The sequence below is a fragment of the Schistocerca piceifrons genome, chromosome X, assembly GCF_021461385.2.
Source record: "Schistocerca piceifrons isolate TAMUIC-IGC-003096 chromosome X, iqSchPice1.1, whole genome shotgun sequence".
In the NCBI taxonomy this organism is placed as follows: Eukaryota; Metazoa; Arthropoda; class Insecta; order Orthoptera; family Acrididae; genus Schistocerca; species Schistocerca piceifrons.
Genome location: NC_060149.1, coordinates 92869713 through 92884656, shown reverse-complemented (window position 1 = coordinate 92884656; position 14944 = coordinate 92869713). Strand labels below are relative to the sequence as shown.

The 14944-nt window shown below is 40.7% G+C and overlaps 1 protein-coding gene across 1 annotated transcript in view; it reads right to left on the bottom strand.

The window, feature by feature from the left end:
* LOC124721175 (leucine-rich repeat-containing protein 40-like) overlaps positions 1-14944 on the bottom strand; it is a 221279-nt gene that overhangs the window by 111509 nt on the left and 94826 nt on the right. The window contains exon 3 of the mRNA XM_047246009.1: positions 3260-3463. Coding sequence (XP_047101965.1) covers positions 3260-3463 — 204 coding nt within the window. The remainder of the gene's footprint in view (positions 1-3259; positions 3464-14944) is intronic.

The window sequence follows — 14944 nt, the reverse complement described above, 5'->3', positions numbered from 1 at the left end:
ACATATACATAATTCTTCCACATCAAACAATGGAAAATCCAGCTTCCAGAGGTGTGTGTGTGTGTGTGTGTGTGTGTGTGTGTGTGTGTGTGTGTGTGTGTGTGTGTGTGAGGGGAGGGGGGGATGTCTAGTTTTGACGAAGCCCTTGGCCAAAAGCTCATTCTGTGGTGCCTATCTGCAACTCAGTATCCCCACTATATAGTGAGTAGCAAATACCATTAATTCTTGCACATAATAGTTCATAGTTACATAGTGCTCGATTAACATCGGCCACTTTTAGACCAATTATATTTTGCCACAAACTGTTTACACAGTACTGTACAATTTTACTATTGAAATCTGACCAGTAAACAAATTAGCTGCACATTTTGGTTGGTAGCAATCAAGAGATGTTAAGAAGTTGGGTACTTAATGCAGACTGACTAACTCAACGAAGTTCACAATGAAATTTACACATGGATGTTCCCAATTTAACTACTGGACACTGATTGACTAAAGTATTGTTCTGCATAATTATTTATTGATGAGCACACGAATAACAACTAAAATATGTTATGTTTTTGATTTTCAACAAGAAAGAAACCAAAATTAATAGACATGAAATTACAATGAGCAAAGGAGTAAGTATGTTTATACACGGTTGGATCTCAGGAAAATTAGAAAATTATAGGAATTATGTATACTCTCATGGGGGTTCACAAAAATCACCAAAATTGGCTAAAAATGTAATTTTCTGGATTGAATAATTAGTCAACAAACAAGTTTTCCTAGTGAGTGTGGGCATTGTTTAATCACAAAAATCAGTGCTGCAGAACTATGAGACTGAATTTTGTAAATAATCACCAGTTAAGAATGGAACATTCTGGAATGTGAAAACTTAAATTATGAATAACTTTTTAAACAGAATATTTTGGAAAAAAACTGGATGTTTACTAAGAAGATAAGGACAAGGGCTGAAACTGAGGTATAACACATCAGTCAGAGCCCTCTATTAGCTCACTCCAAATTCCATCTGTGTGTTATAGAAGCACTTTAAATTATGAAAATTTATTTTAGCAAATTATTTCCACGTAATTTAACTACAAAATTATTGTTTGTGATTGAGAAACTATATACTGAACAATTAATTCTGATTTACTAGGGCATGAATATGAAATTAACTACTTTCTGTATTTGTCTGATGTGTATTCTCCATAAAACATGATCAAATACAGGGAAAATTTTTTTTTCACTGTTTCTCAGACAATGATTTTCTTTCCCAAATTGTTCAAAGCTTACCTGGAATACAACAAACTATATGCAACAAGTTCACCATGAACATTTCAGACAACCAATCTGTAAGAGATCTCTTTCCTGATTAAATTATAATGCTGTTCAGCTATTGTGTCTGATATATGTATATGATTATGCATTGTTTGTTAATACATGTGTGTCAACAACAAATATCATAGTTCTTTAAAAGTCTCTTAATTATTCTAGTAGACCTTTTAGGGTAGTGAAAAGTGAGAGTGCAGCAAGTATGAACAATGTAGGATGACATATTCCACTTTCATTCATGGTGAGTTTACAGTTTCTCCTTTAGAGCTACCATTTAAAGTGTTTTCTTTGGATTTAATATTCCAGACATGCAAGTGGTGTGCTATTTGACACCATAATATCTTAGTTTCCATAGCAAAAATGTATGATATACGCATCAAAAACTTTAGCAATGGTGAGAGAGGTTAACAGGAACGTTGAAAACCCTTGCCGGCAGCCATCTGACACTCAAAGAAAGAAGTTTTCATTCTCACGAGAGTCCACTTAGGAACCTCCAAGCACTGGCTTTCACACCTAAATATCAGTACAACAGAAAATGTAATGGTAAAAGTAGGTGGATAACAGCTCACACAGAGGTGCAGCCCAATACATCGTACCTTAAAAAGTAATCTCTGCCATAAACTTATCTGCCATAAACTTCACAGTGATTCACAGTTTACAGAATGAGATTTAAAAAAGAATAAGGTGGCACTCCAAGAACAAGGGGAACCACTAATCTGTTATGCTGAAACATGAGGGACTCGAAGATGCATGCTTTCAAAAACTTTTTTTCACATATGGAAACACTGCATACAGGAAACAAGTTATTTTAAATGCAAAATCCTCAATGTGAGAATATGGTACACTAAACTTACTACTTAGCTATGTATAATACAGTACAAGTAAATGAGGCATCAGGTCTCAATTCACATGTTATTTCTGAAACAGCTATTTGCAAGATAAGATGCTATAAACTGCGTAGTCTTCTAGATTTAGTGTCATATAGCATTAAAACGACACTGGGTAACACCAATTCCAAGATTAAATTGGGATTAGCACGTATAAAGAATTAAATCTAACAGTCTCATAAAGCCGTATGAGCAAGTGCTCAACAAATCAGATAAGTGAAATCGAGAGTGGTTTTTATGCGAGTTATCTTCAAGCAAGTGCCAAGAAAACCAATTGCCACAAATGTCACATCAGTCTAGGACATCAGTCAGTTAAGGTCTGGACATTGCATATGAACTATCACACAAACCATTAAATGCATATCAGTCAGAATGACTAGATGACAATTTATCTGTTTTGCTCAACACTTCCATCTCTTGGTTTCGCCTTATTAGGAGCTATATATGACATGACATTTTTACTAGTAAAACTTAATCTCACTATAATAGAATGGGTTAATGATATTTTGTTGTAACAATATAGCAACACGAAAACTGCCAACATTTGATGGGAAAAAGACTAGAATCCCTCAAGTTATTTGCTTTATACAAGGCAGAAAGTACCCATGACACGTTACACTCACAGTGTCTCATCAGCATCTCATCACGGGCAGTAACATCAATCACAATAGTCACATACAACATGCAGATAATTAAAAAAAATGAAGAGAACTTTGGAACTTGTTACATGAACCTGTTGTAAATTTCATAAAAATGTATGCAGTTATGTAAGAAGTGTGTGTGATGCCAAGAAGGATACCTCACACAATAAGTACAATTCATGATTTAAGAGTGTATTCACTGTCAGGTGCAGATTGTAACAGATACTCAGAAAAATAAACAACACTATATATCCACTACTTACAAATAACAAATTAAAAAAGAAAGTAAACACAGATTATTGATCATTAGTATTTTCAATATGAGGATTGAACTATCATTTAAAACTGTAAAATGAAGCTGCAGAGATTTTGTAGAACTTCAAGTAGCAATAAGGATCAATCATATAAGCTTACCAAAGTTTGAAGCATATTTAAGCATGCAATATCAAATGGAATGCTCTCAAATTCATTACGTCCTAAATTTAAAACCAGCAAACTCTTCAAATTTGACATCTCTTCAGGTACGGTCTTCAGCTTATTGTTGTCAAGATACAGTTCCATCAAATTGCGCAGCATGCCCATTTCCTTGGGGAGTGACTGCAGACTGTTGTACGAAAGCTGCAATTAAAAATGATGTTATGCCTTTGTTCATGTCAAGTTGTGCATAACATGAGGACTGCTGGCAACTGTGTCTATTACAAAAAAAGTAATGCACATTAGGAAAGGTGAGCAGTGAGACTTAAATGGAATACAAAGCCAATTTTCAGTAAACATAACCCATTAAATGATAAAACATAAAAGAGGAATCATCTTGAATCTTGCATAAAGGACTCAGCTACATCTATTGTTGAACAGTAGTGATTGTTTTTATGAAGTAAAATACTGTTGCAGTTAACTAGTGTTTTAATTAAAAGGAAATGACCCAATATATATTAATGTGCAAACAAAATATCTCACCACAAAGGAGTCGTCAGAAAAGTGCAAAATTCATCCAACATACGATTACTGTGCAGATTAACAGTGTATGTTGCAGACCAACAAGAGGTGGTCACCAACTGTGGCTCACAGACTCAGTAAAAATTTTGCACAAAAATTCAGTGTCATCATCAAAATAAAGTGTACAAATATTTTGGCCTTTGGCTCTACATTCTGTAATTTTGGAGGAAATCAACATATCAGCGTTGGCCAAGTCCTAATGACTAACCACATGGTGAGCCAGTCTTGTGGGCTCTGCTATTATTATTATTATTATTATTATTATTATTATTACTATTTGAATGTGGGTTCAAGTCTAGTGGTTGATTTTGACAAAAAAATTACATAAAATATACTTTTTGAAGAATTTAGAATTTCACATTTCTAAATACTTTTATTCATTTTATATGGCAGAAATTATAAATATCAATGATCTCCATGTTTTCATTTCATTAGAAGTTAGATTAAAAGAATGTCAAAATTACAGATAACAATAAACCTGAATTTGTGTATTATAATAAAACTGAACTGCATTATTTTGGAGCAAGAGAGACCACTCATAGAATAGCAGAAGCACTAAGTTGGCAACAGGCATAGACTCTAGCTCAACAAATAACTTATTATAAAACCTAGCAAGTTTTCTTTTTTCTGTCTGTCGACAACTCAACGCCTCTGCTATTTGGTGAGTTTTCTTTATCCCCAAATATTTACATTCTACCACAATTTTCCTTAATATATTTGAACTACATTATTCCTTAACATTAATTTCATTTCAGCATAAACATTCTGATTTATCAAGTGTTTGGTTGGATCTGCAGAATTTGTATCAGTCTTTGACCAGAAGGATCAATGACTGATTCAAATTCTACAAATTCAATCACCGGATCACTAATTTCACATTTCATGTTTGGATGGAATGTCTTAAAATGTCATTATAGACATTATGAATTAGACATCACAGGAAACTTCTATGTTGATTTTCTCTGAAGTTACAGCCACAAGCTGAAACAGGTGGCTACTGTTCCCACCTCCTCCCCTTCTTCTTCTTCTTCTTCTTCTTCTTCTTCTTCCTCCTCCTCCTCCTCCTCCTCCAATGACAAATATCTGCCTGAAATTTCATCCAAATTTGAGACCCATAGTGTGTTTGCCTTTGTAAGACAACTATCATCATACCCCTTCAATCAATTTTCTTTGTATCAAGACTCGAGTCCAAAGAACTGCCTGCAGAGTTCCAGAAATATTCCTCGGTTCCAACACATGACACCACCCATACTGGGTAAAACCTCTTACTGTAAGACGTACTGCCACATACGGCTTGTTAAGGTTGTTAATGCTGAACCCCATTTTCTGCACTCTGATCTGTGATTTGGACATGGTCCACCAACCTATTTCACTTATATTAACTGTTGATGATCACCACTTAGCCCATCACTAACAAGACTTATCCCATATGCAACTCAAAATCTGACAGACAACAGTTAAGTTTATGTTGTGAAGAGCATTTGCACAGGCCAAGTAATACATAAAAAGGCATTGTCTTACTGGAATGCACAAGGAGAAATGTGGTGAAGCATGGGCAAAACTCTGCCCCTTGCATATTCTCACATATTCAAATTCTTCTGCAGCACATTATTCGTAATAGTCTAGCCAACAACAAAACTTAAAAAACAGCACCTCATACCTGATTATCAGATTAGTATGGCATACCAAAAATTATACAGGAGCAGACTGCTCAATAACTGTCTCAGAAATAATTGCTATTTCAACCCAAGGTAAGAGAAATCAGTTCCACAGTGCAAATGCCATGTAACTATCTATATTAATGTTGCAAGTGCACTTAAGAATCAGTGTTTGAAGAATGTGTTCCAGCATGGAAAAAGAGCCATTATGCTAAGGGGACAGCCCATGCTGTCTTCAATGGTCACAATTTTTATGAACTGCAGGTATCATTAACAGAAACTGCTACTAATGGGCAGTTGTGGAGACCAAACACATGTCATTCTTTCAGGATACAGTGGTACTATAGTACAATGAGGAAACTGGTTTTATGTGGTCAGCTAAAACGTCCTCACCAGTGCAGACCTATTCACCAAAGAATAGCACTTACAGTCAACATCCTCAGTTACTTACAACATGAAAAGAATAGATTGCTACTCACCACATACAGAAGGCATTGAGATGCAGTGAGGCACAGTGACAATGAATGCTAGAAATGTTAAACTTTCAAACTACGTCCCTCGTAAGTACAAAATACAGACACATTAACACAAGCACAACTCACACACACATGTCCAGTGTTGTCTCTGGTCACATCTCTGGCCACTAAGTCCCAACTCTTGGCAGCGAGCAGCAAGTTGGGCCTTCATGCCCGGGGATGGCAGTGGCCATGTGTGTGTGAGAGTGTGTGTGTGTGTGTGTGTGTGTGTGTGTGTGTGTGTGTGTGTGACTTATGATGGACAATGTGAAAACTGGACATTTCTAGCATTCTTTTCATTGTGCCTGTCTGAGCCTCAGTGCCTCCTCTATGTGGTGATTAGCAATCCATCCTTTCCATACTTTCCTCAATTATCTGTTAGATATATTCCAATCTCTGTCTTCCTGTTACAGTTTCTACTCTCTATAGCTCCCTCTAGTATTAAGGAAGGTATTACTTGTCTTAACAGATGTCCTATCATCCTGCCCATTCCTTTCGTCAACATTTTCCACATACTCCTTTCTTCAGGAATTCTGTGGAGAACCTACTCATTTTTTATTAGTTCTCTTAACTTTCACCACAGTCATACAGCATCACATCTCAAAAACTTCAGTCCCCTTCTTTTCCTGGTTTTCCGCAGTCCGCGATACACTTGCACACAATGCAAGGCTCTGAATGTCCAATCTTAGAAATTTCTTTTATGTCTTCTTGCTTCATCTACCATGTGTTATTTTACTTCCAAGTAGCTGAATTCCTTCAGCTTTTGGCCTTAGTAGCCTCCTATTTTGATGCTAATTTTACTGTCAATCTTGTTATGATGCTATTCAGTAACTGTTCTGTTCTGAAGAGATAAATATTGCATCCTCACTGTAAAGGATAAATGGGTGCAGGGTAGCCAAAAGACCTGTCACTTTAGGTATTTAGACAGGCAAGCAAAAGGGTTGTTGACACAAAAGTACACTTTACTTCACAAGGTGTAAGCTCTCAGACTGCATGAAAATTTTCAAACTTACTCGAGGTAAATTCTGGCAGAATGCTTATACACTTTTCAGACTGTCCTTAAATTGCCAATGCTATGATTTTTGCCATTGGCTGCATTACTGTCTTTTTTGTTTGTTGCTGACATGTGTTATTGACAACCATTGAGTCTCCTAGAATATATCTCATTATCTACATATTTGTTTTCTGCAGTATAGTACTGCATACTTTATTTCTGTATCTATTGGGTGCAGTTTTTAAACACTAGAGTTTAGTTTTATGTGCATATTTACTTGTTACAAATACTATAATTTTTCAGAATTTAAAATTTGGTTCTCTAACAATTAGTTCATATATACTATTTAAAAAACACAAAAGCATGTGATGTTCTGTGATAAAAAGTTAAATACTGCAGGCATTATTTAGTGCAACAAAATCAACAAGGAGTATTTAAAAAATACTTAAATAACTGTGCAATTAATTGATATTTAATTTAAATTAAAAATTTCAAATGAATTGTGCTTTAAATCTCACGTTAAACCTAGGGGAGCTAGAGACCCCACCCCAGAGCACAGGTTACAAAAGAGTCACCTCATGAGTTAATGGTTAAATGAATATATTTTACTCAACTTGTGAATGAAGAAGTGCTACACTGTTAACTTGTGGCAGATGCAGCAAGCTATAAGCAGAGACCTGACATGAGCATGTGTCTATGTACACTGAATGTTTGCTATTAACAACTCTGTGTAATGTTCAGCACCAACTAGCGACGCGGAAGTGATCTTGACTAGAAGTAATCTTGAATTAGAAGACTGGTATTCAGATGCTCATCATTTATAACACCATCCTGGATGTCTTCATTAGTCAGCGGCCCGGAGAATTTTCATTGGTGGCAATGTTCAAAGCATTGCTCACAGTGCCCACAGGAATCTTGGAGGTACTTGTTCCGGCAGTATCAATATGATACAATACTACAAATCTCATTTCTGCTACTCCTCAATCACTTTTATCTTTCTTCAGTTCTCTCTCAATTCATACTATCTGCTCAGCAGACTGGTCATTCCATTCAACATGTCCTATAATACTTCCTTAATTTCACTGAGAATTGCAATGGCATCAGTGTAGCTTATCACTGATATCCTTTCACACTGAATTTTAATCTCAATATTGAACCTCTCTTTTATTTCCACCATTGCTTCTTTGATGTTTGAATTGAACAAGAGAGGAGAAAAATTACATCCCTTTCTCACAAGCTTTTTAAGCTGAGCACTTAGCTCTTGGGCTTCCATTCTTAGTGTTCCTACTTTGTTCTTGTACATACTGTAAATTATAAGTTTTCCCCTCTAGTTTACACTATTTTCTGAAAATTTTAAATATCTTGTAACATTTTACATTGTTAAACACTTTTTCTAGGTTCAAAAGAATCTCGTGATTTTTCATAAGACTCGATTCCATTATCTAGCACAACTTCAGAACTGCCCCTCTCCAAGCCCAACTGATAGCGACCCAACAGATCCTCAATCTTATTTTCCAGTCTTCTGTGTGTTATTCTTGTCAGCAACATAGATGCAGATGCTGGTAGGTTGATCATGTGAGAGTTTATGCATTTATACACTACTGCTATCTTCAGGATTACGTAGATGATATTTTTGTGAAAGCTTGATTGTACGTCTCCAGGCTCACAGTTTACAAACTCCAACTATCATTCAGTCATCATAGGAGGATAATTATGGTGGTGGTAATTACACTCCTGGAAATGGAAAAAAGAACACATTAACACCGGTGTGTCAGACCCACCATACTTGCTCCGGACACTGCGAGAGGGCTGTACAAGCAATGATCACACGCACGGCACAGCGGACACACCAGGAACCGCGGTGTTGGTCGTCGAATGGCGCTAGCTGCGCAGCATTTGTGCACCGCCGCCGTCAGTGTCAGCCAGTTTGCCGTGGCATACGGAGCTCCATCGCAGTCTTTAACACTGGTAGCATGCCGCGACAGCGTGGACGTGAACCGTATGTGCAGTTGACGGACTTTGAGCGAGGGCGTATAGTGGGCATGCGGGAGGCCGGGTGGACGTACCGCCGAATTGCTCAACACGTGGGGCGTGAGGTCTCCACAGTACATCGATGTTGTCACCAGTGGTCGGCGGAAGGTGCACGTGCCCATCGACCTGGGACCAAACCGCAGCGACGCACGGATGCACACCAAGACCGTAGGATCCTACGCAGTGCCGTAGGGGACCGCACCGCCACTTCCCAGCAAATTAGGGACACTGTTGCTCCTGGGGTATCGGCGAGGACCATTCGCTACCGTCTCCATGAAGCTGGGCTACGGTCCCGCACACCGTTAGGCCGTCTTCCGCTCACGCCCCAACATCGTGCAGCCCGCCTCCAGTGGTGTCGCGACAGGCGTGAATGGAGGGACGAATGGAGACGTGTCGTCTTCAGCATTGAGAGTCGCTTCTGCCTTGGTGCCAATGATGGTCGTATGCGTGTTTGGCGCCGTGCAGGTGAGCGCCACAATCAGGACTGCATACGACCGAGGCACACAGGGCCAACACCCGGCATCATGGTGTGGGGAGCGATCTCCTACACTGGCCGTACACCACTGGTGATCGTCGAGGGGACACTGAATAGTGCACGGTACATCCAAACCGTCATCGAACCCATCGTTCTACCATTCCTAGACCGGCAAGGGAACTTGCTGTTCCAACAGGACAATGCACGTCCACATGTATCCCGTGCCACCCAACGTGCTCTAGAAAGTGTAAGTCAACTACCCTGGCCAGCAAGATCTCCGGATCTGTCCCCCATTGAGCATGTTTGGGACTGGATGAAGCGTCGTCTCACGCGGTCTGCACGTCCAGCACGAACGCTGGTCCAACTGAGGCGCCAGGTGGAAATGGCATGGCAAGCCATTCCACAGGACTACATCCAGCATCTCTACGATCGTCTCCATGGGAGAATAGCAGCCTGCATAGCTGCGAAAGGTGGATATACACTGTACTAGTGCCGACATTGTGCATGCTCTGTTGCCTGTGTCTATGTGCCTGTGGTTCTGTCAGTGCGATCATGTGATGTATCTGACCCCAGGAATGTGTCAATAAAGTTTCCCCTTCCTGGGACAATGAATTCACGGTGTTCTTATTTCAATTTCCAGGAGTGTATATAATGAAGGATAAATTTTATGTCCTTGCATAGTAGCAAGGACACTGCAAGTGAACACCAGTTCCCAGTGACAATAGTTAACAGTACATAATATGGTACGGCAATACTGACAGCTCTTCTGAATCTGGTTGACACCTGGCACAGTACTGTGACTTGGGTGCAGCTGGCTCACGGTGATGCTCGGGAGGGCACAGCATGCAAACAGCACCAGGGCAAGAAGGGCGCGACTGTCAGCATTGGTAGCTCAATGATGGCGATGTTGCTGTAAGCAATGGTGGTATTGGCAGATGCTTGGCAATTGACTTTGTGGCGAGAGGGTGAGCCACCCAGTGAATCTGGCAGCACCAGTAGCCTGACGAGCTGGCAGTGGCAGCGGCAGCCATCAGTGTCAGCTGGGAGGTGATGGTCTACCAGTGGGACAGTCCACGATGCGAGGATACTGACAGAGTGCACGGTTGTAGAACCGGTGATGATGTCGGTAGGCATTAGGAACCAAAGGGAGTGACAGCCTCAACCAATGGTGGCCCCCGAGGACATAGCAAAACAGGCAGGCCAGGGTATGATGAGCCTCTGACTGGTGGGCTGCATGTGGCCAGCATAATTGCCTGGCTTGTAGCCATGTCAGAAGACGTTAGGAGGGACACCTGCAGAATTTTAACAAGAGCCCCACTGAGCAAGTTCAACATCAGCTCAGCAGAAAGGAAGGCTCTGCAAGACTTGATAGCAGACAAAGAACTCGCCATTTTACCTGGCGACAAGGGGGACGCCACCGTCCTCCTCTCTCGAGTTGAATACAACAGCAAGATGGAGGCACTGCTAGAACTATCCTGCCTATCACAAACTAAGAGAGGATCTGGCTTGCAAAATCCAGAGAAAAACATTAGATCTTCTCAAGAAGAGTTCTATTCCTTCTAAAGTGACCAAAAGCCTATGCCAACAGGCTGCAGTTACCGAAGACTGTATGGCCTACACAAGATACACATGGATGGGACTCTTCTTTGCCCAGTAGTGAGCAACATTGGAGCCCCTACTTATTTTCTGGCCCCTCAAACTGTGATCACCATATCCGGAATTCAGAGGCCTTCATAGGTCACCTGAAGACACTTAAGCTACAAGCATCAGATATTTTGGTTAGTTTTGACGTTATATCTTTGTTTACTAATCACCTCTGCAGGATTCTTTAGAGCTTATCAGCAGGCAGTTTGAGAAAGACATTGTGGCATTATTTAAACACATCTTACCTCAACTTATTTCTTATTCAATGACCAGTATTTTGAACAAGTGGACAGTGTTGCCATAGGAAGTCCTCTGTCTCCCATGGTGGCCAACTATTTTATGGAAGACTGAGGAAAAAACACTGCAGTCGGCAAGTCTCAAACCTTCCTGTTTCTGGTGGTATGTAGATGATAGTTTTGTGGTGTGGCCCTGCAGAATAGAGACATTACCTGTGTTTCTCTGGCATCTGAACGTGCTCCATCCCAATATATAGTTCACAATGGAAGTGGAAAAGGATGGCATATTACCATTCCTGGATATCATAGTGAGAAGAAAAGCTGTTGGTACACAGCATCTATTGCAAATCAGCTCATACGGAGCTATATTTGCAGGCCACAAGTTGCCATCATCCTAAGCAACGCAGTAGTGTCCTACACTCTCTGGTGCATAGAGCGCATGTAGTCTCAGATCCAACAGTCAACCTCAGGAGCTACAACATCTGAGAACGGTATTCCAACAGAATGGATATTTCGATAGGCAGACACGCCATGCATTCCGTCCTAAGCAAACTCTAAGCAAAGATGTAAATGAAGATGTGGAGGCACCCACTGCAACAGCGTTCTTGCCCTATTTTGGTGGTATGTCTTCGGGACTTGAAAGAATCCTCAAAAAGCACAATGTCAAGTGTATTTTCGGCCACCAGCAAAATTGAAGAATTTATTATGCTCGGTCAAAGATGACCTTGGCCTTAGAAAATGTGGTGTGTATAAAGTCCCATGCCAATGTGGAAAATCTTACATTGGACAGACATGCTGAACCGTGCAAGAACGTTGCATCGAACACCATCGTCATACATGCCAGGGGCAACCTGATAAATCATAGGTAGCTAAGCATTGCCTCGATGCGGGCCATTGTATGCTTTACGAACAGACGGAAATTTTATCCCCGGCGTCATCTTTCTGGTACTATGTTGTTAAGGAGGCCATACATATCCATATGGTGGACAATCTTATCAACAGGGATGCAGGTTTTCAACTAAGCGCCACCTGGAATCCAGTACTGGCTGCAATTAAATCAAAACGAGGAAAACAAGAACTTCCGATTCATCACGTGACACAACGTGCAACTGAGATTTAGTTCAGACTTGAACCACAGGAGCATCCGGCAGCACAGTCATTGTCCATAGTGCACGCACGGATAGCCTTTCTGTGGCTCCCTGCTGGGGGCGCCGCTTTCCTCCAGCTACGAGCGTCTTCTTGCACACACGCATCGCCCACTCCCGGCATGATAAATTTTGACACGCTGTGCGATTACCATCAGTCGTGCCTTGCAGCAGTGACAGTAGCAGTTACCACCACCTGATGATGTCGAGCAGTTGCATCAATGAAATATTCTGCGAGTTACACAATACGATCGAGCAGCAAACTTGAGAAGCGTATTTGCAACAGTAAAGTTATTCATGGAACTTAGAAGCAGCAGTGCAGCACCAGGTTGGAGTCAAACCACATCCAAAGTTGGGTGCTGTCCAATGGATTGCACAGTCAACAGCTTTGCAACTGTGCTTGTGATGATGACAGGCTACATGTGCTCAGGCAGAATCAGCCTGAAGGGAGTATTACAGCCCAGTTGCACACAGTAGTTGTACCATTCCAGACAATTTGGTGTGGCAAAATGACAGCACTGATAGTGTGAAATTAGCAGGGGGCAGCAGCATTTACACATGCACAAATCAGCTTGTCATCATCCAACAGATGGGCTTTTATGTGATGTCAGGTCCCCATTGTTCAGCGCCGCACCAATGAGGTGGAAGCATCCGTTGTCGCCAGAACCCAGGGCGGTCCCACACTTTGCCACCTTACCAGTAGTATAACATAAAGGTCCAGCCACACTTGCCCTCAACAGGGCATCAACACCAGGGCATCACAGAAGAATACTATGCTCTGGTTCCTGGAACATGATGCAGCCCAATGTCCAGCAACCATAGCTGCCCATCACCCTGCAATGCAGAGAACACGAGATTCTTTCCTGCCGCTGTCAACACACTGCCTGCACACCAGGGATGCCAGCTTAATGCTCTGCCTCCCAAACAGCTTGTGTACACCAATCGCTGTACCTCATCGCCTGCAGCCACAGCACTGGAATAGCAGCCACAGCACTTGAATATTACGAGGTAACACTGGACCACACCAGAGAATAGACTGCACTCAGGAGACTGTCTGAACTGAATAATTTATGTTCGTAAATAACGCAACCAGTCACAAATGAATTTAAAATGCTTTTATTTTAGACCCATAACCCATTTCGGGCATTCATGCCCATCTTCAGATTGCTAATGTCTCCAGTTACATAAAAGTTATGAATAGCAGTGTGTCGTCAGCCGTAGCAGTATGTTCCAGCGGTTGATATTTTGTCTTGCTACAGTCCCTATACTCTTCCAGGGCACTGTAAGAGTTGTATTGTAAACAGCACACACATTTAAATTAAATGCTGGGGCACATACAACAAACTTCAGAATATTCATTACATCAGAATAGACTTCACAAATCTGCTTTACACTCGATACATTAGCCATTTGAAGAAGGTTATGGTTCTAAATTAAAAACATTTTAAAATCATTTGTTGCTGGTTGTGCTATTCACAAACATTTATCAATGGCTGTGTAATTCACAGAATTCAACATGGATGAAATAACACTGAATAAAATAATAAATAACTGTTGCATCATCACAGCTGGTTTGTCTGTAGCTTCCCCCAATTGCACCTGTCTTCCAAACCATCTATAGACCCTACATCACCCACAGAAGACTCTAGCACATCTTGACAAGCAAGAATTATCCATGTCCCCTTTGCTGTCCTGTTATAAGTTGGTGACAGAAACGGGGTTGATTTGGAGACTGATGGATCAACGATGACCAACAAGATACACAGCATACTGATGGCAGAAGACTGGAAGCAGTGATCCAACAGGAACATCAAGACAAGTAAATAGAGCACAAACTCTTATTTTCACTTGTGGGATTCCCTACACCTTTTGGTTTGTTCAGCAAGAGGCTAAGGATCAAACTGTTAACTCCAGTAATTTGCAAAATGGCATTTCGCAGGCCAGTGCAGACAGTGTGCACGGGTCACACAGAAAGTCTTTGGTATCACAAAAACTTTGGTAATTTCTTAAGGATAAGCCAGAATTGGCATAAGGTTTTTTATCAATACAAATTTTATAGAATAAATGTTTGAGGATTAGTAAGGATGATGGGGGTAACGTGTATCAGTAATTAGAGGCAGGCATGATGTCATCGCTAAGCTAGGAATATTAGATGTAACCTGGAGCATGTGATCCCCAGGGGAAATAGTTAACAGACACTACTTAGTTCATTAAGGTGAGTTTAAGCTGTGGTATAATGCTAATAAATTAGGTCCAGAATAAATTGCTTGTTTGGGATATACTATTTTCACATAATGTGGCATTGCCCTAAAACAGTGCAGAGATATCACACAGATGCAAGATGGTTGATAGATGTAAGGTCATCAATTACACCACTCCATGTCCCTCGAGAGGCAATGCTCACG